This window comes from Hoplias malabaricus, chromosome 4 (genome assembly GCF_029633855.1).
Source record: "Hoplias malabaricus isolate fHopMal1 chromosome 4, fHopMal1.hap1, whole genome shotgun sequence".
Lineage (NCBI taxonomy): Eukaryota > Metazoa > Chordata > Actinopteri > Characiformes > Erythrinidae > Hoplias > Hoplias malabaricus.
Window position 1 is genome coordinate 28,433,970 of NC_089803.1, and position 25,490 is coordinate 28,459,459.

At 40.7% G+C, this 25,490-nt stretch overlaps 1 protein-coding gene across 1 annotated transcript; it reads left to right on the forward strand.

The window, feature by feature from the left end:
• The first annotated feature begins 22,690 nt into the window (after positions 1–22,690).
• Positions 22,691–24,995, forward strand: LOC136695113 (four-jointed box protein 1-like). The gene has a single exon (XM_066668943.1). It carries the CDS (start codon positions 22,984–22,986, stop codon positions 24,187–24,189), a length of 1,206 nt encoding a protein of 401 aa, XP_066525040.1. The 5' UTR covers positions 22,691–22,983; the 3' UTR covers positions 24,190–24,995.
• The last annotated feature ends 495 nt before the right edge of the window (positions 24,996–25,490 follow it).

Genomic DNA, 25,490 nt, shown 5'->3' on the forward strand with positions numbered 1-25,490 from the left:
GTGTTCTATTTTCTCCTTCACCAGTGTGCATCTGAAGATGATGGGCATGTGCTTGTCTTGCAAAAGAAGCCACTGGAAAAACAGCCTCCTGTTTGGGCATTTGGAGGCCTTAAATTAATACTTGTTTATGCTGAGAGAGAATAATCCATGTACACTTGAATGCAAACACTTTAGTGCCATGATGACATACGATTGATTACAACAGTGCCAGGGTTTTCTTTAAAGGTTGTGTAAGAACAAGCATATGGTTTTAATATTAAAATAATGAATAAGAATGGACACTCCTATTCGTGGAATTTGTAGTGGTGTATTCACAGAACTATTAAAGCAAGTAAACAACAATCTTCTTCCAGAACTCATTTCCATGGAAAAGTGCTCTGAAGCATCTTAATGTTTCCCGTATAGTGCTCTGTTTGTTGACTATTTGAAGTACAATAGGTCTTTCTGTCTAGGTGTGTAGTATGCCTCTCTCTTGCCCATCAGATAGTATGGCTGTTAGCTATAACATTTCGAGGCGTTCATGTTCTGCTCCAAATGTGTTGAACACTCCAGTGATCGTCTTGGAGGTAACATTATGTATTAGAAGGTGGGCATGAAAAAAAAAAAAAAAACAATATTGGAGGAAAAGCACAGTAAATCAATAAGCTTTGAGTAAGTTTTTGTTGTTTGACAGCAACAGCATCTGTACATTTTCACAGATTTGTCCTGAAGACCAGTACTAACTAATTTTGAAGAATGTCTATCAATTTTTTTTTTACCTAAAGCTGAACAAAGATGTTTATAGTGTGCAACCTCCCTGAAGTTTATAGACCAGTTCCAGATGTAGGCACGAATCATCCATATTCTGAAGAAGCCTGTTTTTTTTTATATTTTAATTGCTTTGTTTACATTACTGCCATTTATGAGCAATGAAACCAAAGCTCTGCCTACACACTGTCTTGTGGTGGAGCATGAATGTCGTGCTCGAGGCCCTTAAAAAGTATTGTGTTCTAAGGTGGCCGTCCAAATCCTAAAAATAAAGCAAGCAACCTGTGACATCTGTACACCACAGTAAATCCTTTCCTTTGGAGAGAACCAGACCATGGAAAGGTTTGGAGCCGTACATATCAAGATACAAAGGAGACATTACCTCAGTGCCTTTGCTCCACTCAGATTTCAGATGCTGTTTCATTTTCAGTTCTAATCTTTCTCTCAGACATTCCGTGGGGCAGTAATGTATATACGTACTGCAGCGTCTTTGGCTGCAACCCTCATTACAGAGTTCATCAAGATGACAGTAATAGCTGTTAAAGTCAAGGAACCATCAACAAGCAAAGTATTTTGACAGATACAGGAGAAGACTTGTTTAAAAGACTGCAATTTCAATGTATAGGATGATCAGGTTTTGCCTTTGAATTTTGTTGACTTCAGCTTCATTAGATTAATTTCATTATGGAATATTCTTAAAGGAAACAAACCTATTACTGCATTCATACCGGTGTGGGGTCCTAAATCTTTCATTCTGTCTCCTCATCCAGGTCAGTCCTGCTGTGATGATGCATGCCTGGAAAGATATGTCTTGGAACTTGCATTACATTATAGACCAATGTGGCCACAGCAATAAAAAGACTCCATATGGAGGAGATTACTGCAGCCTATAATTTTTGGTGAAAATTATAAAATGTAATTCACATTACGGGGTGTATCATGATAAATGTTGTGCAGCAGTCCTTGAATCATCTGAAGGACTAAGCTATATCATCCTTATCTAATGCAACCTTGCTCACTTTGTCAGCATCATCCAAATATGATTTGTGGAACGCACCTCGGATCAAATAGGTCATGTTCCATTGATTTAACACTGTGGAACCTTGGAACCCATAGTTTAAACGTACTGGCAAGTGGCTGGAATGATTTCTGGCGCAAACCTTCAGAGGAACTCCAATGAAATGAGGCAATGGCTAGAAGAGGTGCTTAAGAATAAGCTCCTCTAGCAGTTCTGGTTTCAAGCCAGGCATTTACTCACACCTCGGGAGACTTGCTGAAAAACACCGTTAATTCAACCCTTAATGAAACACTAACTTCAAACAGAAGCCTTTCATGAGTAACCTGCTCTAAATAGCATCTTAATGTCATCTAGCTGACATTTTTGTACATGATGAAGTTACATGAGTAGTAGAAACTACAGGTGTTGTTTACTGAAAAATCAAGCAAAAATCACATTCCTCATTTCTCTTCTTTTGTTTTGCACTGAGGCTTCAGCTGGCTCTTGCATTACTCTGTTGTTGTAACTAGAAGAGAATGAAGACTGAGAGAGAGAGATGGTGCCCACATGCTTACAGAAGAAAGCAAGAATTATCCTGTCCCAGGGATTATTTCCTGCTCTGAGACTTTGTGTAATTATCAAACATCTTGAACAGATTTTTCACACTGCAGATAAATGAAGAGAATGCTGAAACGAGTCTTACACTTTCAGTCCAAACCTTAGGGGCATATATGTTTATTTGCATGTAGAGGGCATTGAAATCAGTTTGGCCATTAAAGGAATTTAGGTCCAGTACTCTAAGACCAGCTGTGGATTTCAGAGGCTGAGCCAAGCTGAAGCTTCTCTAGACGCACTGGCTCTGGTGAAAGCTCAGGGAAAACTGAAGGAAGTTGTGGGTCAGATAATGGAAAGCACAGAGGTGGATCCAGACACTGTGGAAAAGTCCACACTGCTCTGAGACTTTCCATCCACCACAGATTCATAAGTATACAGTCCATGCACACGTTCTGGTCACAAACACACTCAGTACACAATAAATAAAACATGAAAGCTATAAAGTCAACACAGGCCATCATAATAGTGCCTTTAAATGCCTTGACCCCATTGCTTTACAACAGACCAGTGCCAGCATAACTCTCTACAACATTGAGGTTTTAAATCTTTACTACATCAATGTTTTTATTTACTCTGTGTGTGTGTGTGTGTGTGTGTGTGTGTGTGTGTGTGTGTGTGTGTGTGTGTGTGTGTCTGCGTGTAAGTGCCTGTTTGGGTTTAACAGTAAAACCCTGTGTGTATTTTTGTGCCAATGATCGGCCAGAGGCAAGCAGTACACTCATGTCACACTCAGCTTGTTTTGGTTCTCCATAGCAACAAAGTTTCCATGTTCAATGAACTTTTTCCAGAATACATATCCACAGTGGTCAAAGCACATGCCAAATATATATGGTTTAGTAATTAACGCCTGCTTTTAGAAATCTGCCTTTGCAGTTTCTGTGTTAAAGAGAAAGACAGAGAACGCATGGGCCGAATTCCTGGACATGGATTAAGCCTAGTCACACTCACAGACTTAATTGTGGTGCCAATAGTGATTCACAGTTGAAAATAGGTTTTTGTCTTAGGTCTTAGGTTTAATGTGTTTCTGTTTCTGGGAAACTGAGCCAGTGCAGTGCTCTGCAAAATCAGGGACTACCCATTTGTTTTCAAGTGCATTATTCTTTTTTTTTTCCAGGAGATATTTGTGAGGAGATTAGATAAAAGATAAGAAGAGTGAAAGTCAAAAGGTACATAAGTAAAAGGAACAAGGAGTTTTCAAAGATGGAGTTTGGAAAATAACATTTACAAATAATAATAAAAAAAGACCTACAGATGTTCTCAAAACAATGGCTTGGCCGCAGAGCCCAGAACACTACCTCACCAATATCATAGATTACTAGGATCATGAGAAACAAGTAATGCAACCAACTTCTGAGACTGAGCTTTAAACAAACAAACAAACAAATAAAGGTTATTTCAAAGGTGAATTGTTGATACACTAAATACTAAAATAGTAAACATCCCCTGTTAAATATGTTTATTACTTTTCAATAATAAATGAAGGTTTTTACACTGTGTGTGTGTTTGTCTGGCTGTTTTGTAATGAATGTGTGTTTATGTGTGTGTGGAGAGGAGAAAGAGCTGACATTTAACAGTGGGCAAAATACACACAAAAGTCAGAGTCTTATGACCACATGAGTAAACCCAGCTTTTACAGCACGCACAAGATCAGCCCTCCACTTCTGTTATTTAGTCTGCTGCAGTACATTCCTTTTGCTTGTCTTTCTTAGTGCTAATGTTTTGTGGGTGTTTTCCACTGAAAAATAGTTGCCTGGTTGATTGCATGAACAGAAGGCGATCCTGCATGTGACGCTTGAGCTGATTGGATGAGTCACGAGAGCCGCAAGCACATTCCACACACACCAGGTGATGACCCACAACCAAACAAATACATGAGATCCACACATATTGTCCAGGCTTATTAAGGGATATTAAGGGTGTGGTGTGGAATGCGTGTGGCGTGTGCATCTGAGAACGTATGCAGGGTTAAAATTGTTGTTTTTATCCAAATATTTACATTATTTCCACATGCTGTCAAAAGAAAAATGGGTATCTATCACGATACCATAACAGGAGAGGGCAAAAACATTATTAAATCTGATGTAAGTTAACGTGAAAATATGTAAACAGAAGAAACAATACATTTAATGTGAAGTGGACTGGCCTCAGAGTATCTGAGAGGGCTGTAATAAGCAGTGAAAACATCAAGAGTGATGTCTTCCCCACTAGTCCCAGACAAAGCAGGAGCTTGCACAACACAACCAGGCTTACATCAACACAAAAACAAACATTTGTCATGAAAAGACACACACATAGTTTTAAAACTAAGTCATCAATAACATGGACCTACTTCCAAGTTCTCTAAGCAGGCCTTGCAATGAAGAGGGCCCTCTAGTGGTAGAAAACTGTTTTTCTTTAGTATTATTATGTGGGTACTGAACTAACCACTCTTACCACAGATTTAATCAGACTACGACCATGGGTAAACATCTTGAGACAGAAAGAACCCCTGGTTGGGTAATTGCACAGCAAAACCACAATCCCTTGACAGATCGGGACAGTGAAATTGTGACAAAAACTTGATTTCTTTGCCTGCAGTCTGGAAAAGATGTGAAAATATTGCATTCCTTTGGATTTATATATGACTCAGAGCCAGTACACAAAGAAAACATTCATTCACAGCAGTCATTACAGGCTCTTAGTGTTTCATTTGGAGCATAAGCAAATGCTCCTGTTTTTTTTTTTTGCAGCAACCTTTCTCATTTCCCTGTGTCCTGCCACTCTTAATTGTACATTTCAGTATGTTTTCTTTGTTTCCTTAGATAAATATTAGATAAGCTACACCTTTCTGACCCAGTATATTGGATTTTTGCAATGTTATTATCTAATATAAACGAAAGTGCCTTGTGGTGTGAAAAAAAACGTATTGCTTGCAATTCCCAGGACCCAAAAGGATAAAATCAGGTCCCTCTGGTACACAGATTGCTGATGGCTAACATTATCTTGATACAAGCTTAACTGACCTACAGAAGGTCATCAGATAGTAAAGTGGTCTTTTCACACTGCTGAGTAAGAGACAAAACTCAACCTGATGTGTTTAGAAAGGTCACGGCGTGCAGCAGCAGCATGAAGGACATATACTAACCATTTTCAGAGTTCTGAAAGCCCTTCGATTTACCTTCATTCGTGTTAATATAATATATTTAGATGTAAATGTGTACAGTGTTTTTAACTGTGAACTGTGAACTGTAGTTTGGTCTTTGGTTTTCCTGGATTCCGATTCCAAAATATGGCTGGCCTTTTGGCGCTTGGTTTGTTTACATTCCCTATCAATCTTATACATTTAGTGTGATGAACAGATGTTATAAACCAGTCAGCCACAAGATTAAAACCACTGACAGGTGTTGTGAAGAAGGACCTGTCAAGGACTGGGATATAATAGGCAGCAAGTGCAGTTCTTGAAGTTAACTGAAAAAGGCTGAAATGCGAAGGTCAGAACAATAGCTCTTTTGTGGTGTTCCTGGTAAGCAGCGGACAGTAACAATGAAAATTGATCCATAGCAAGGACAACCGGTGAATCGTGAACAAGCTCATGGGTGCCCAGAGTTCATAGATGCCGGGGGGGGGGGGGGGGGGTGAAGTCTAGCCCTTCGTGTCCAATCCCACAGAACAGCTACTGTAGCACAAACTGCTGAAAGTTATTGCTGGCTCTGACTGAAAGTTGTTACAACACACAGTGCAGTGCTGCCTGTCATGTACAGGGCTGAGACCTTTTAAATGCAATAACTGAGGCAGGTTTCTGATGATGGATCACATTAATGATGATGATGATGGATTATTAGCTATGGACTACAAACATCATTCCAATTCATTGCAAATATATTGCATGGAGTTATCAAAGTAGAGAATGCAATTGCTCTGCTCCAGGGAAATAATGCTGAGATGGCTTTATATCCTTCTACTGATGCTTGGCATTGCTGTTTTTTAATAAAGATAATAAAAACTAAAGTAAATAATGGAATGGCCCTTAAAATAGCTGCAGTCCCCAATTATAAGTTTCAGTATTTAAATGCCTTTCCTGAATTACGATTGCTTTGAATAAGTGCCCCAGGCTTTAGAACTTTATTTATACAGTCAAATGTTTTGCTTTGTACTGTTTTTAATTGCATGCCAAAGATGTCAACCTACCACAGCCAGAAGAAGAAGAAGGAGGGGGGTGTGTGTGTGGGGGGGACCCAAATAGAAAAACACAGCACATAAATGAAATGGTGGTGGTATATGCAAATGAGAGACAAAAAAGAAGGGAAAAAATAGTCCTGATGTTGCGGCTGTGAATGGGCCTAAGGGCGTACCTAAGCTTTACAGAATAATTACTCCACCTGCTTCTGGGGTCAGAATTGAAGAATAGTGCTGAGACGCCGGATTGTGCCCCGATGCGAGCTTGTTTAAATAGATGTGTATGTTATCAGCTCAAGCATTCATTAGTATTCATTAAACGGAGCTTATCAATCTTCAGGATTAATGTACTATTTAGACATAGTCTTAAGGGCAGCTTAGGTTGATGTTAGCCAGCAGCCTCTAGAGGGCGATAAAGCCTCAGCTCTGCAGATGTCGGGGCTTACGTGCTGACCTGAGGCCAGTGATGCCATTTCTTTTAGAATGGCTAATAACAGGATTTGGACGAGCTGAAAAGTTCCACTTATGCCCAGAGCATGAATTGTTCCGATGCTCTGCATGAAATATGAGCCACTGTGCTTCCCTTTATAAAACAGAAAGAATGAGCAGGCTTTCGGTGATGGATTAAGAACTCTGTAGGGTTTGTGAGTGAAAATAAAGATTGGTGAGGTTGCTGTGTCTGATGAGCCAAACTCTGCTTATACAAAACCATTGGAATAATTCAATTCTAAAATTACTGCCTGCAGCTGAACTTTTGGCTTTGAATAAAAGATAAACATAAGAGAATCTTTGTCCCCTTTACGGCGGGTGGCTAAAGCTAATTTATTACAGCCCTTCACACAACCTATTGACAATGCACTTTGAGTGTGTGTGTGTGAGTGTTATGTTTGCATGTGGGTATCTTAACAACCCCTCTATAACTCATCTGCAACCGCCTGGTAGTATCTCCATTTCCCGGGCTTGCTAAATAATTAAATTGCGACGCCTTTGTTCCTAATGGCAGCGATCACTCTTGCTTAAAGAGTATAATGCGCATGCTAACAGTGCACCGTGATGCTGCCTCGTCCAGTGGGACACATATCATTTACAATATATAGGCTATGGAGCCGTTTCTAACAGCCAAGGGGAAAAAATGAATGAAGGAGGCTGTTAGAATGCAGGGGACATTTTTCAACTAAAATGTGCAAACGTATGATATGGGCTTGATATACACTGGTGGCTCTGAGTGTGCTTTTACTCTCAAACTCAATAAAGGAACAAAGATGGAATGCACACAGAATATATTAGAATTACAGAATATGTCTATCCATATGATTTGGTAAGATCATTTACTTCTTTTAGGCCCCAGTGGGAAAAATAATGCAAAAATGACCTTGAAAACATGGTTAAAAAGAAAGTCTAAGTTGTTTACTTACAGCAGCTATGCTGTATGGCTAAAACTTGGAGGACATGGGCTCATTCAACATTTCTTCTGAAATGAAGGGTTTTAAAACCAGCCCTGCTGTGAATGCCTAGGGACCTTAAAATACCTTATTTCATTAATAGTAAAAGAGTATGTACCAACATTTGGAGATATAGTGTGTGTGTGTAAACCAAGTTGCTCAGCTAAGTTATGTAATTATTGTTACTACTGTTTAGGGTGACCAGACGTCCTCTTTTACCCGGACATGTCCTCTTTTTTAGACTTAAAACAATGTCCGGGCGTAATTTTACAAACGTCCTGGATTTTCTTTTTCTAGAGTTTACATAGAACTTCAAGAAGCGTTTCGTTCACAAACTAGTCCCGCATTCCCCTACTCCGATTGGTTCGCTTGACTAAGAAGGGGGAGTGGTGAAGTAGCCTAAAATCTTCTGATTGGACGGTCTGACTGTAGAGCTACCGTTATTGGTCGATAACCTTCTCTGTAAACATTTAATTGGTCAGTCTGCACGTCAGTAGTCCTTGTTTACGTCAGGCAAAGCTCATCTCGAGCAGCTATGCCGAAACGTAAATGTAATCTCAGATCTTTAATTAAGCAAAACTGCATCATGTCACTGTTACATTTCATCTCCAGACTGATAACTTTACAGGGGAAGGTGAAAATCATTCTTAATTTTGAATGAAAGTTAATGTATGGAATAGTGCCATGGCCAGAAACAGATCTTTTGAGCCTGGGCAAAAGTGGGTGGGCGCAGTTATTCTTTCTAGAATAATAAACAAATGTAAACCTTAGGGGTGAGGAGGAATTGATTTCAATTTTCACTGCACTGATGTTGTTGCCAGGGAGGGGGCTTTATAACAGAGGTGCTGAGGGAGAATGAAATGTAATTTCTCAGGCACAGTGCTAACATTAGTTATATCTAACAGCAGAGCTGTAAGTTCCCATCTTAGGACTGACCTGTTGCTCTCAGTGCCACTGCAAAACAAACCACTATTGGCTGCAGCATTGAATGCTGGACAGCTAATTCTGGATGTTGATTTGTTTAGTAAAACTGATGACCAATGAGAAGTGCATTGTTTGATTAGTGATTGTGGAGTATCTGCAGTTCCATCCAGATAAAGGGGAACCCTATAAATATGAATTAAAATGCATCCTGACTTCTAGGTTCCACATACAGGACAGTTGGCAACCTTAAACACGTCCCCTCATCCCCTCGTCCCCTCGCACTCCAGCTCTGAACCCGACTGGCGGCAATGTGCATATGGGTGGAACCGTCAGAAAAAAGAGTGTGTCTGTACACGAGTACTCGCACATGGGGAATTAGCTTTGGCTGACTGGGTGGGCCCTCGTCCAATTTGGGTAGGCCCAAATTGTTTTTCCAAGTAATTTTGGAGCTTTTATTTATTTATTAATTTCATATTTATCATACGATTTTAACCCATTTTAAAGAATAGGTTACATTGTTTCAACAGTGACAACATGTAAAAATGTAAAGGAACCAGTAAAATCTATTGGGGGCCAGTGGCCTCCTGCTGCGACTGTCGAGTCCATGTTATCATTTCCTTGAAATCACTCTTTGGTGAGATTCAGACTTGAACCCTGCCGTTGCGGTTCTTTAGTCCTTTTATCATGAGGGAGCTGTTGTCAGGATGTGGGGGGCGGTCACCATGGAGAATAATGCTGACCCTTTTCTTGGACTTACTGACACGGAAGATTGGGTCAGACTATGTAAGAATTGAGCTGCTTTTATTGGCGGGGAACATGACCTGCATTTTCAAGGGATGCCACATACAGACGTTATTTAGAGAGGGTTAGGCTAGCATCCCATAACAGTTTGTCACAACCGTTTAAGAAGAATTTGAGACAAAGTAGAGAAGGGTTGCAACTGGGAATGTGACACTCTGATTAACACTGGATAAATATAATTGGATTATATATATTATGTAGTTCCTTAATTTGACCGAATTAAGAGCATCAAGATCAGTGTTGCATTAATTCATAAAGAAACAATTATCGAACTTCAGAATAAAAGTGAGAGAATAATTTACAAAGAGCAGACTGAAGCATTGTAGCTATACATTTACATCAGCATTACACAGTAACAGTATCAACACTGTGCACTGCCATGCCTATGAAACGGTGTCCTTATTAGATTACTGTGCGAGCACGTCAGTCTGCACTGCTATTTAATCAGCTCTGGGTTCCACAAATGACTTGGCTTGTATAAACTACAGATATTAAAGATTTGCACCAGATTAAAATCATTCATCTTGTCATTAATCACTAAATTGAGTAATTTAAATGATTGAATAGGGCATTAGACTGCTATATTTTTCATCTAAGTGCTTGCTCACTCTGTTGGCCTGGGGACTAGTATAATGGATACTTTAGAGACCCCTGAAGACCTTTAACAGTTCTATGGTGCGTTGAGAGCTGGAGACTGCTACACATTTGGGTTTTTATTGTTCACTACAACAGTTCTGAGCGTGGCCTTGCTCGACCTGCGGTTTCACGGTAGATGAGTCGGATTACCAAGGCCATGCATCTGCTGAGACTGATAGAAACTTCAGATTTTAGTCCTTCTGCTCCCGGAGGCAGCAATTTTCTGGGTGAGATAATCCAGGGAATAACAGTTTGCTGAAATGGCACAGCTGGACTCATCTATTCGCTCCTAATGCAGCCATGTTAATCAGATGTCGCTTAACTGGCTTTGAAGGATTTTGGTGTATGGCTGACGCACCAAGGCACAATCGTGGCCGTGTGACGTGATGCAACTGAACACGAGCGGCTTAGTGGCCACGGAGCCATGCTTTCATCTCACTCATTCATTGGTTAAATCTTCAGAGAAAACACGGGGAATGCTGGAGCACAATCGCTAATCCTAATGGGCCGTATGACCCAAATACAGCCTCGCCTGGGTCAGCTGTGAGTGCCACATTTCATCAGAGAGAAAATAAATTGAAACGTGCCCTGACTTTTGTGCAAAACTGGCCAACTCATTTAAGCCCCTTGTTAGCCAATTTGAAGGCATTCCCCCTCATAAAATACTTGAGTCCGCTGAAGTCGGTAAGCCAGTTAGTGAGGCAGGATTGGATCCCTAAATTGTTTAATAGAGGATTAAGGCCCTACTGGTCTATGGCCAATAATCTGGGAGATTGCGGCCTTGTTGGTCTAATGAGGTTAGCTGACAGTGTATTCACCCTCTTGTCTCGCGATCAGATATGATCAGCGAGTACATCTCCATAGTGCTGATGTTCAGCAGGACTGAAAGTGACTTGGGGGGAAGTCAGAAAAAGCTGCTGCAGGTGAAGACAAGTGCATCAAACATCCTGGTTTTCTCCATCATTTTCCCTCCAACCTTTCCTTTCTGTGGCTGAAAGAACAATTATCCAGGGTGACTGAGGAGAGCCTCTGTGCCCGGCTTGAGTGGTATTAATCATTTCTGAAAAGCACAGGCGGGCTTATCAGGGAAGACCAAGGGCCTCTGAGAAATTGGCAAAGGCAGGCTAATAAAACTGCATTAAATATGGAAAATGGTGGGATTTCGCAGGCCGTTTTGTGCAGAGGAACCCTGCAGTGAGGGAGAGAGAGGGAGAGCAGACCACAGTGACTGCAGCCTTAGCCTTTTAGGGTGCTGAGGTTTATGAGGCTTGCCAGCTGGCTGGATTCGACAGTCAGCACAAAGAATGGCACTGATCTGTTTGCACTAAATGGAGCAATGCTGCAGCTCAAATTGAGCTCTGCATTTAAGGAGACTGGGCCTTTGACTGCTAACCTGCTGCGTGCGTTAAAGTAAGCAATACTACCCAAAAAGATGGACGGAGATTGCCTGACACCTGCTAGTCCATCTTGCGCAGGTGCCAATGTTTCTCATTTCCAGTGAAATGAAGATGAAACACCCAATCTCCAAGTAAAATGTAGACAGAAATCAGGCCTAACGCTACTCTGAATATTTCTCAATCAGATGCATATCTATTCAATATATCCAAGGTTTCTGAAGGTCGTGCTTGCTGATGTATTGCCTGGTTTAGAAAGGTGCCCCTGTCATTTTCCACTTGGTTTAATCCGACAAATGTGGCGTTTCTCTCATGTTGGGAATGCCAAAGCCCCGACCAGGCTGACGAAGACTTAATATTCCCCCTATCAAGATGTGTGTTAGATCCATTTGCTATTGCTCTCTGGCTGGCTTGGCCGGGTGCAATCAGTCTGAATGAAAAAGCAGTGCTGGGCTGTGGAGAAAAATGCACCTAAGATGAGAAGAAAGCCAGAGGCATGTAGAGAACTTTGGAATTTGAATTCTCCAGTGTTCTGGATGATGAGCACCGAGCTTTTTTTAGACAATACCCGAATCAATCCTCCCTCTTTCACCTTTCTTTCACTCATTCACTCACATGCAGTTGAGAATTCCTTTGCAACGGCCTTCTACAGCATTATCTCTTTTTTACCACAATATGGTAACATGTGGCATTTAATCATTTTGTACATTCATGCCCACATGCTCCCACACACAAAGAACTTAAATCCTGGATGTCATTGTGCACAAGGCAACAGGACAAGTGTTGAATGGATCGCTCCTCGCCTCCACGAGCTCCCCCCTCCAGTCCCTGAGTTTGAGTTATTGTCAGCTGAAGTGAAATGATTGCAGCTTTCAGCGCTAATGGTAGGCCTGAACATCCATTATTCAACCTGCAAGAGGGGGAAGAAGTGAAGGCGAGCATTAGAGATGAAGCCTGGTGTGTGTATGTCTGTGTGTGTGTGTGTGTGTATCTGGAGGCATGCATGTGTGCATATGCATGTTTGTATATGCATGTGTGTGTGTGTGTGTGTGTGTGTGTGTGTGTGTGCGCATGTGAGTATGTGCACATGATTTACAGCCAGGGCAGCGTTAGCCTTTGCACACAGAGCAAGGTGATTGGGTTTCTGTTGGTGCGTTTCCTGATCTGGCCCAGACACCACAGAGAATGTGAGCAGGCCATCTGTGGCTTTATCAGACACTGGAGATATCAGCACCGGGCCACAGTGACAGATATGGAGCAATCACAACAGAGCTCAGCACAGAGCCCCAGACTGAAAAATCTATACAGCCTTTTTTGGCCTTAAAGTAACATTCCAGCATTTTTCAACCTAATCTCTGTCTAACATGTCTGCAGCTTATAGTCGATTACTACAAACAGTGACTGTGACAAGTTTCACTCTTAAAAATAAAGTCATCAGAAAGGGTTCTTAGGCCAATGTGGACCAACAAATGCTTTTGATACCTTCATATACTTCTTAAACCATTCTTTAAAGAAAGAAATGTGTGTTTGGAAAAACATCTTTTAAAGAACTGCCACATAATGAAAAGATTGTAGGAAGAACTTTTAAACGTATAATAACACGGCAGTTTGAAATACTTTAAAATGTTCTTCACTCTCAAAAATCTCTTTTGCAAATATGTTTCGTTAGAATATCAGAAGTGTTCTTGAGCAGTGATCAGAAGTACTTCTGTGAGAGTGATGATTATTTCAGAACTTATTAGTCAAAGGTATTTGAGAAATAAGCAGTAAATCTGTGTAATTATTTTCCTCCGAGGGGATTGTAGATTCTGTGATATTTCATACATGGATAACAAACATTTGTATAAAACTACTCAAGCTTTGATAACAGCATTGAAAGCTCTCTTCTGGCTTTTTAATCCCAGCACTGGTATTTTGAGTGTTTAATTTCTGTAGATTTGGACATACATTTTTAGTCAGATTCTCAAATATGCTGTGATGGAGTTCACCAACTGACCAGTGGTTACTATTAGAAGTCAGTTTCAGGTCACTGGATTCCCTGCTCTTTTCTACATACAGGGAAAATGTTGAAAGTATTATTCTGTGGTAAATCTGTTGTAATTAAGCACATGCTACAGTTGTGAGAGGTAGAAATTAGGTTGAAAAACATTTAAGTAACCCTTTAATCTGTTTATATGTAATTATGGTAATGTGGGTTAGGGCTGTATCTCTTAACTGAAGTCCTGAGGACACTGCTCTGCTGAATACCATGTATTTCCCAGAACGTCTGATCTCTGCTCATTGAGTCATTATGAAGGTATAAATTAGGATCCTCATTTATAAAACTTCCATACACACATATTTAATCTTACAAAGATCATGAGTAGTGGTTTATAAAATGTAAATTTGGTGTTATAATGGATACGCAAAAACAAGATGAACATAATTTGACTTTGGAATGAGGAATGAGATGAGAACCCTGTTGGACGCAACATTCCAGTTTCTTTTTGTTTTCTTTCCTTGAGTGCAATTTAATTGGACTAGGTGTGGACAGGAGGACAGCGGATCAGACAGGCATTCTCACTGGCTTCATCTCTCGGGACTTTTTGCAGTGAAAGCGAGTAAAGAATGCGGCTGAGACTTCCATCCACGCCAGGCCTGCGGGTGACACATGGCCGGAAATGGATATGTTTGATATCTGAGGAAGCCAGCATTTGTGCTTGAGCATACCATACCATACCACACATCCTAATGGCACTGTGACCTTTACTGGACCCTGTCTAACTGACTCAAATTTCAGCATTTTTGATTGGCTTGATACAGCCTTTCATAGTGGAATATGTATTAATAAAAGAAGGCAATCTTCCATTATTAAGGAATCTAACAATAAAGCAAGCTATGTTTCTGCGCTCCTGTAGTTTTGATTTGCATACAAATGTTTGGACACACCTGGTCAAATTACATGTTTTGTGCATTTCCTGTCAACATGTTAACACACATTCTACACTGAATATTAATTAATTGTGTATTACAATGTGTTTTCTTTACAATATCTACTCAAAATAATTTGAACAGGAATGCACAAAATTTAGATTCGGCTGTATGGCACACTTTTTTTTGGACAGGGGGGACCTTGTTAGGATTCCTATCAGATGCTTTTCTGTCTGATGCTTTTGAGTAGCATTTGAGTAGTGTGTGTGTGTCTCAGTTTGTGTTTTCATGCTCAGTTTATAAGCTTTTCCTCTTCCTGTGGCATGAGGGTCAGGTGGATAATGTTTGCTATATTAATTTTCTTCGTGGTTCTTTTGCTGTTTGGGTTTTGACCGCAGGCTTTCACCATCTCTCCTATTTCTGTCTCACAATTGAGAATTCTGTCCTGGAGTCTGTTCTGTCGTAAAATGGCCTAATTTATTTGATTAAAAACCTAAATTCAGAGTTGACTGACTGTGAGAGTAAGAATTGCATTAAGAGCCTGATGAGAGGGCAAGGTTAGTGTGTGTATATGTGTGTGTGTGTGTGTGTGTGTGTGTGTGTGTGTGTGTGAGTGAGTGAGAGAGAGAGAGAGAGAGGGACAGAGGGAGAGACTGACAGTGAGACATAAAGCAAAAGAATATGTGTGTGTGTGTGTGTGTGTGTGTGTGTGTGTGTGTGTGTGTGTGTGTGTGTGTATGTGTGTGTGTGTGTGTGTGTGTGTGTGTGTGTGTCATAAATGTCCAATTAAGGAACTAATTAATTCCAGTTCTCTGACACAGGAATTTTAAAATGGAACTGGGGAGCTGCTGAAGATAGAAGGCTCAACCTCATTATATGTTCCTGCAAATTTCAATTAAGTAGAAACAGGCTGAGCTATTCCTGCGTAAGGCTTTATCCATTACAGTGGATGCACAGAACGGATAAAAGCTAAAAATGTAAATCAGCATTTGGTCAAACTAAGAGCCTGCTACTGTACGATAATGAGTCATTTAGAACTGCACTGCGGGGTTCTGTACATTTTCAACATCATGTGCTTTGTGAAACTACCCTTTTTGTCCCAATTGGTCACTATTCTGTATCTGAAAAGTAAACTTCATGAGCAGAAGTGGTTAGGAACTGATTACATTTACTTAAGTACATGTACGTCTGTGAAATATTAATGATTTGTGTTTTCCTGAGTATTTTTAAACAATAATTCACTCCACCTATTTTTGACATTTATAGCTTCACATACTGCTTCATTCAGCTGAGCACTGGTTGCTAAATCTAGTTGCACAACTACTTTTAAGCTGCATCTAACACCAAATTCCAAACCTGTGCCTTTGCGATTACAAAAGAAGGTAGCATTTTAATTACACTTTCTGATCCTCCTTAAGTGGTTCAGTAGTCACTTTGTGGTGCCTCTATTTCACCTTAAAGTTACATTCTGGTCCCTCTATTTTATAAGTAGTGCATCAACCATATACTGATATCACTTTTTAGTTCATTAGTAAATTTGTTTGGAAATCTATAGTGCCTAACAACTCATATACTGTGAAAAAAATACAATCAGTTTTTGCAGTCTATGTTAGTCTGGAAATATCTGATTTTACACATAGCACAGAGATATATTAAATCAAAATCATTTAACCCACATTACAAATTAAATTCTTAGTGCACACAAACAAATTTTAAACTGTTTGCAATAAACTAATCAAACAAGAATGGTTTAAGTAGCTCAGTACGACAAATACAACAAGTGGTTTCCCTTACTCAAAACTAAATGCTACTTTACTGAATACTGCATTTATCCTTTTAAACAGCTCAATTCTCATGGGCAATGCCTTCCAGTTCACTAATATTCTTGGGTTTGAGTGCCGCAGCTACCTTATTAAAATCCCACCAACAATTTACCATGTGGTTTAAGTCTGTGTAATTACAATGATCACTCAAGTATCTTCCAGGACCTTTTTTGAATCCAAGCCTTGGTGGACTTGGTGAAGCATGCTTGGGATCATTGTCCTGTTGGAAGATCCAATATTGCCCATGCTTCAGCATCCTCACAGAATATTAAGGTGTTCTCCTAGGAATACCTGACACTTGATTGACTCCATCTTGTCCTCCATACACTGCAGATTTCTACTGCTGGAGAAAGCAAAGCATCCCCAGAGAATCACAGAGCCTCCACTGTGTTCTTTTTTCCGTTGCTCCACAGAACAGAATCCTAAAACATCTGCGGCTTATTTATATGGCTATTTATATGGTTTTGAATATATATTTTATGCTTGTGCTTTTTGATCAGTAGTGGTGTAACTTTTGGAATTCAGACATGGAGACCTTCAGCATTTAGTACACTCCTTACTGTACAGATTAAACCTCACTGTCCGCTGCCAAAAAATCTTGCTTTATGTCTTCTGCAACCGCTCAAGTGTTTTTGACCACCTGCCCCATCAGGAAACAGGTGGTAGACAGTAATAGATTCTTCTATCCGCCTCATACAGGTAGTATAACCAGTGTTCCTTAAATTTGAAATTCTGAACTATACTTCCAGCTATATCTTGAGGGAAAATTCAGAGCCTTGGCTGACATTTTTTTATTTATTTATAATTTTCCTTGTTTGAGTAAGGAAACATTTTAGACTCTCTGCACCTAGCCATAGTCCTAGCATACAGTCACTGTAAACAAAACACTAGCTAGTTCAGGTATTTTGATTGGATTTTATCTTAAGCACACCTGATGCATCTAATAAAGCTATAGATTAATCCAATCAGGTGTGCTAATGTGCAAAGGAGGGGGCTGAAAAATTCTGAGACTGCAGTAGTCATTAAAAATTTCATGGCTCATTGTCATTTAAACAAAATTGGCACTGAAATCATTCTGAACAGAACTGTTTAGACAGGGAAGAACGGTGCTCTCAATGCGTGTCACAGACATTTCAGCAAGGGACCATTTGTACACAAGTTTACACAGTTCTTTGGGAACTAAATGAAACTATGTGGCATACTTTGGTCAAAATAACAGAAGGATCATACAGCATCGGGTGACACCCAGATTGCAGCTATCTACAACAGCAATGATTTTATGAACATTTTCAATAATAAAATAAAAATTATTAGACAAAACAATTCAGCCAGTAGTACAGACTCCAAACTGTCTGCCATTTGATGTAGCATTTAAATAAGCATTAACCTTTGATTAAGAAACCAAATCTTGATCCTAGTGATCTGTCAGATTATAGACCTATTTCTAACCAGCCATTTATATCTAAGACTCTGGAAAAGGCTGTAGGCCAAAAGCTCTGATCATATCAACATAGAAAACACATCTATGAAAAATTTCTATTTGGATTCAGACCATATCATAGCACAGAGACAGCACCTATTAAAGTAATAAATGATTTTTCTTGTGCTTCTGATCAAAACAGTGTATCTTTGCTCTACTATACCTAAGTGTGGCTTTTGATACCATAGACCACACTATCCTCTTAGAAAGATTAGAAAGCATTGTTGGAATCACAGGAGTAACTCTAGCCTGGTTCAGTTCTGAACGTTATCAGTTTGTAAATGTAAAAGATGTTCCATCCAGTAATACAAAAGTGAAATACGGAGTTCCACTGGGCACAGTTATAAATAAACATGACTTTACTGCTGTTATGCTGATGATATGCAGCTGTACATATCTGCCAAACCAAATGATAATCTATGATTAAATAAGATCAATGACAGTTTAAAAGAGGTAAACACTCGATGTAAAATAATTTCCTTCCACTCAACTCTCACTAACAGAGATTCTCTTTCTGGGTTCAAGAGATTTTAGATTAAATACAGCAGATTTCTCTGTTTGCAGCAAAAAATCTTGGCATCATAATTGATTAAGATCTATTAACCTCAGTGTTTTTCTTGTCCATTTTATTCAAATATAAATACTAGATGATCACGAATGAACAAAGAAGACCAAGAACATTTTGTTGATTGTTGAATTACGATTACTTATTTATTCAGTGTAACTAGTTAGAGTAAATCAAGTTTAATGTGGCTATGCGCAGCTATATGAAGTTTTATAAATGCACTAACGGCACAAAATGTCTCCCCACCACAAAAACATGCACTCAACAATCAAACTCAGCAGTACGTGTGTAAATGTTGCTGAGTTCTGAGATATCCTGCTGAGCTTTTGAACTAACTAACGCTGAACAGAGGCTCTGGCCAACGCATATGGTGTCGCGCCAAACACAGCTCTAGAAACACACAAACAGAGCGTGTTCCTGTCTTAACAACAGACAGTGTTGTAGCACCACCTTAAGTTATCTCTATAAAATATGGCTGAACTAACAGTTCCTACTAGCACATGTGTGTTTCAACATTAGGAGTCAGTCAGTCAGTAAGTAAAAATGCCTCGTCTAGGTCGGCTCGGTAGGTGGTCCGGCAATAACTACTATTAAGAGATATTCCTTGCCACTGTCACATTTGGCTTGCTCAGCTGGGGATTTTAATTTCAATTCTTGTTTTAATTCTCCATTTGTAAAGCTGGTTTGTGACCATCAGTTTGTAAAAAGCACTATACAAATAAATATGCCTTGACCTGAAAGCGCAGCCCTGTTCTTACCTTGACTAAACAGCCTTGTTCAAAATGACCAGTGAGAGCCCCTGTTGAGGACAAGCCTCTGTTTACATTCATGTGCAAGGCTCCCAGGACTGAGGCCCGAGGAACAGAAAAGCTAGTCTTTAGTCACTTTAGATTGTTTCTATTACTTCTCCTTTCTTAATTTCACTAAGCTTAATCAGCACACTTATTTCTTTGTACAAAATCAATAGAACACTGATAGAGTTCTATATACAACTGACAGCTGGAGCGTTACCTTGAATAAAATCCTGGTTTTATAAGGCACTTGTCTTCAGTTTGTTCTAGCCATAAAACACACTCACTCTTATGTTCTGTTACATATATAGACTTTGCGAATATGTGATCAGATCCCCTGTTCAAATACTTGCACATGCGTCCTCATGCCACTTTGTAAAAGAGCAGACAGCTAAAAGCTTTTGGGTCACAACGACGAAATATTCATTCATTCATTCATTATCTGTAAGCGCTTATCCAGTTCAGTCTCGCGGTGGGTCCAGAGCCTACTTGGAATCATTGGGTGCAAGGCAGGAACACACCCTGGAGGGGGCGCCAGTCCTTCACAGGGCAACACACACACTTCTGAGTCACCAATCCACCTACCAACGTGTGTTTTTGGACTGTGGGAGAAAACCGGAGCACCCAGAGGAATTCCCACGCAGACACAGGGAGAACACACCAACTCCTCACAGACAGTCACCCAGAGTGGGACTTGAACCCACAACCTCCAGGTCCCTGGAGCTGTGTGACTACGACACTACCTGCTGCACCACCATGCCACCCCCAAATATTCATGAGCTAGTATAATAAATTATCACATCAACTTTAAACATATTTATGTTTAAATGTCTAATAATTAATTGTAAAGTTAAGCCTGGTTTGCCTGGAAGCTGCTGTTTTTCATATTTAAGACGAGTGATATAAACACATAAAGGGTATGAATGCCTCATTCTGTTCTTAATGCTCAGACTCTTTGAAATCTTGAACTCTCATGCCCCTTTTGCTCACCCTTTGACAACAACATCAAACGTCATCAAAGTGCAACAAGGAAAACCTTAGGCCTTAGGGCAAGAATTGGGACAGGGGGAGAGACTTAGTTTATTTGTATCCTTAAGGAATTCCAAATGAAACTTATTTTATAAAAATAATTTGAAGCCAGTTTTCTCCCTAGTTATTTATCATTAGTTCTATCCTTAGTGATAGTATCCTCTGTCACACTCAGTGCCACCAGTCTATTATCCTGAATAAGAACACAAAATATAATTATTTTCCCTAAATATTTTCATAGCTTGTGCTTTATATTTTAGATGCATTATGATGTGTATGTCACTGCATTTCATTGTATTTTTAAATGTGTTGCACATCTTTGTTATAAAGAGAAGGCAGATCTGTGTGTTATTTGCATAGAGGACCTTGTTTTGGAAGTTGGAAACATAAATTCACAGACGTAATGTCAGGCAGAAAAGATTGCTATTGTGCTGACACACTCTGCTGCTTCCAAATTTAGTAAGATGACATTCTACTTCAAAAGCCTTTTGATTTGCAAAAAAAGATCTGCAGTGTTTAATCTATCTAAAACACTTCAAAGCATTGCTGTGTGACCATTTCACATGAGAGCACCTTTTTATAAGTGTGGATTTTATCTTTGGCACATGTATTTTTAATATCTGTACTGTTGTATTTTAATGAGGTCAGATCAGGGCTCCACTTGGAGTGAGGCTGGGGTCTCGGCTGGGTTTCTCCACACTGTGAAACTAGTTACGGATGTGCTGTCAAATAGCAGGTTTGTCTTGGTAAAGTCTTCCTGTTACATGTCTAAGACTGTGAATGCTATAGAGGGCTTTTTGAGTTGAGATTCATTGTTTCAAAATTGCTCACTAAAGTCATATAACCAAAGTTAAACAGAATTGTTCCAGACCTTAGTGTAACTGCCTAAATGAAATGTTTAATGTGGCTCAGAATGATCACCTGTGAAATGAGACACATTTTTGTATAGACAATATTTTTTTCTTTCAACTTTTAAAACATACAGTGTATGATAAAAAAAAACATCAGTGACTCCATATCATACAATCATCACTGTGACTTTCGCCAAATTAAATTTATATGGTATTTGGTGGCTACATGTACAGTGATATTTTAAAATGCAATATTTTCTTTGTTTGTTGTCTTTAGTCCACATGCAAACCGTGTTTTAGGTCACTGAAAATGGACATTTTGCAAAACTCCTTCTTGGGTGAGGATATTCAGAAACTCCATCTTCAGTGATCATTCATGAATCATCTCCTTTGTTTGAGATCAGAGAGTGTTTGATTGAGGAGATTTTGCCCAGAGGAAATTCACCCAAAACAGTGCTGGTTTTAACATTGCTAACAGGATGTGTTACATACGTTTAGAGTTACTCTTACTCTGTATTGAACAAAGGTGTCCAAATGCCACACGGAGTTCATTGCTCAGCACTTCCACCACACAGACACCGCCAGTTTTGGACGAGACCCAGTTGGACAACTTTCACAATAATATGGTTATTACCGAAAAGTGATTAGAGATTGTGATTTTGTTTGTCAAGGACATCAATTCTGCCACTGAGTGAGCAGGTTAGCTGCACATTGAAAAAAAGACAAGAGTGTTTATATGTTTATACGTTTTTTTTGTTGTTGTTTGTTTCTTTCCAGTCCACATGAAACATATAAACACTCTTGTCTTTCCTTCAGTGTGCAGGCTAACCACTTATTTATATTCATGGACACAGATTAGAATAGACCTTATTTAATATTATGAAAACAACATGATACACACAATTCAACATTATATATACCTACTTATTTTATTGGCCCTGCTTAAGCATTCAACCAATTGCACATAGCCCACTCTGGCCACCTAAGATAAGAGACTGTTGCACAGTCCTCTATAGACAATTATTTTAATTGAGATACTATAAGATTTTAAGTAAGCAAAAATGTACCTATTATAAGAAGCATAGTCCATACTGTTTTACCATTCTGAGAAAATTTTATGCATTTAATTTTGTACCTAACAACCCTAACAAATAATTAAGACATACTACTGAAACTGTTTGTCTCATTAATGTTTATAGCTGTTTTCTAAACAGCTGTGTTGCATTTAAACGGTTTTTTCCGCTATTTTTACAGTTAACAATACAATTAATCTATCTGTAAACCTCCATATCTTGTCCGTTCATGTTTTGCTGCTAATCTACAGTCCTGTTCCCCACCTGTATTCGTTCAAGGCCCGCCTCTTGCTTCGTTGTGATTGGCTGGTGGTTCAAACGTTCACGCAAACGGGCGGAATTATCGAGCAACCAATCGGAGTGCGCGGAGGAGGCGGAGAAAGCACGAATACGGGTGTGGGAAATAACTACAACAAATAGCGGCGGCCAATCAGCTCCGGCGCTGTTTCGTCTTTCTGAGAGAGCGAAGCGGAGCTCAACTCAAAGCTGAGCGGCGGCCGGAGAGTGCGGAGTTGTTCCGGCTCTACACACGGGGCGAGGATTAGCGAGTGTACGTATAGAAACAAGGTCAGGGGAGAGGAGCTCCTGAGACGAAACAGGACACGGAGATGAAAACGAGAAAACGGTCCTCAGTTCCATGGTAACGGCTCGTGTTTTTTTTTTTTTTTCTTGGCATTAGTTAGCTGAGGAAAGTTGGCCTCGTGGATGGAGAACACGTAAGGCTGTGCGAGGAGTGAGAGAAGCGCGGAGATGAGGGCCGTGTCGGTGAACTCCGCGGCGCTGCTGCTTCTCTGCTCCGCGGCCTGTGTGCTGCACCTGTGGGGCCGCGCGGAGAGGCGCCTCGAGCGTCGGCAGCGGGACCTCGAGTCTTCCCCGACCACTAAAACTTTCCGAGCCTTGCTCGCGGTCCCGACCAACAGCCGCTTTTTTCCCAGTGCTCAGTCTAATGTTTCTGTGGAGAACGGGGACGAGAGGAAGACGAATTCGACCGAGCTGAAAGTCTTGGGACCGAGAGGACTCGAGTCGTTGGAGGACGGAGTGTTCTGGAGCCGTAGCCTCGAGGACCGCCTCCCTGCTCTTTTCAGCGATTTTCACGCGCGCGCGTGGAGCCTGCGTGCGCGAGCCGAGCGCGTGCTCTCCCTCGAGCCCGGCTGCGGCAGGACGTCCAATCAGCTGGCCACGTTCTCGGACGGCAGCAGAGCGTGTGTGCGCTACGGCATCAACGCCGAGCAGGTGCAGGGCGAATCGCTGGCTTATTACTTAGCAAAGTTGCTTGGAATCTCCAACGTGCCGCCTCTGGTTCTGGCTCAGCCTGGCACAGAGCAGTGGGCTCAGGTGAGGAAAAGGGTGGACAGCCTGCAGTGGTCCGGGAGAGCTGTGGTGTCTGTGACCGAGTGGATCGCCAACCTGAGCGGGACAGTGACCCCTGAGCCCCTGCGGCCGGATGGCAGTGGCCTGCGACCTTCACCGGACCTCAGGAACCGCACAGAAGAGGATCTGCTGGAGTTGGCACAGTGGAGCGACCTGGTCGTGTTTGACTACCTGACAGCCAACTTTGACCGGATGGTCAGCAACCTGTTCAGCCTGCAGTGGGACTCGCGTGTCATGGAGCGGGACACAAGCAACTTGCTGAGGACACCCCATGGCGCCCTGGTGTTCATAGACAACGAGGCAGGCCTGGTGCACGGCTACCGCGTGCTGGACATGTGGGAGAGGTACCATAGCTCCGTCCTGAGGTCCGTGTGTGTTTTCAGGAGGAGAACGGCCCAAAAAGTCAGCGCGCTACATCGCTACCGGGACGTGAGATCACGTCTCTACGAACTGTACCAGGACAGTGAGCCGCTGGCTGGACAGCTAGGCTTTTTGTCTGACGAACATGCCAGGATATTACAGGACAGAGTAGACAGAGTCTACAGGCACATATTACACTGTAAAGGAAAGTATGGCCAGCTGTAGTGTTTCGTAAGTGCTGCCCCTTTCCCGAAATGTTGAGTATTAATGAGGACCACGGGTTTTGAAGGTGACCGTGTTACTATCCAACTCGTGAACTGTGTTCAACTTTGTTTAACTTTGTTTTCAGCGACTAGCTGGACTACCTCCTGTGGGGATGAAACTTCGTGTTGAAGTAATGCTTCGTTTTGTATCTGAGATTCCAGGACAAGAAAATGTGTATGGTTTCCACAAAGTCTTAAAACCTTAATTTCACTGGAAAGACAAAGCATATTGCTTGCCATAGAATTAATCAGTTAGGCAAAGCAGTGAAGCCTTAACTGCAATCATACGTTGGACAAAGACTTAACTGTTGTGGTTTGCTGCTTCCACCATTTTGGTGATGTAATAGGTTGTTGTTTTACTTAATGGGAACAAAGCTATGCCTGAATTACCAGGAGTCTAACAGCTGCGTTCTGTGTTTTATCAACAAATGATTTGTTCCTGAAAATACTTTGGAAAAGTTGTTGGTCACTGTTGTGCTGCGTTTGGTTTAACCGTTATATTCACAACGTTACAGAAATCAGTTAAGATGGACACTTCATTATTGTTCTTTCTCAGCTTTACAATTCACTTCATAGCCTTAATGAAGTGGTGGGATGTGCGTTTATTTGAAAATGTGTTGTGGGAATTTGCTTTGTGAATTCTGAACTCTATTTAACTAATTTAAATCACAGTATGTGATAACATTCCAGTTGTTTTATATTGGGAAAACAAACCTGTGTCATTTTTACATGCCATTAAATCTAGTGGAACAGAAATGTTTCACTAAGTTGAACATTACAATGCCTTTGAAGAGTCTTCTTTCCAATACAGACACACACACAAGATCTTGTGAGGAAGATTTTCACAGAGTTAAACACTGTTGCTCTTGTGATAATGGAATGCCTTGCACACGCACACTCATTCCCATCCTGTAACATTGTACACACTTCTTTCATACTTTGTACAAGGCTTCTTTCTTCCCAGTGCCGGCACAGTGGAGAATCATTTCAATGCTGCATACACACTGCTCTTTTATTTCAGTGCCACTGGTAACAGCTATGCTGTGGAGACTGTTAACAAGCTGACTCCTAGCTGGTTTAGTTTGCTTACAAATTGTAATCAGAAGTTTAAATGAATGAATGTCAATGATCTAGGTTTTTTTCATGCGCTAGAGGTGATTGTAATTGATGACTCAGTGTGTGGTGTTAATTGGAGATGCTAACTGCTGGGTCAAGCCCTCAGATGCACACTGTGAGCAAAAGCAGAGCTCTTTCGTGTTTGTT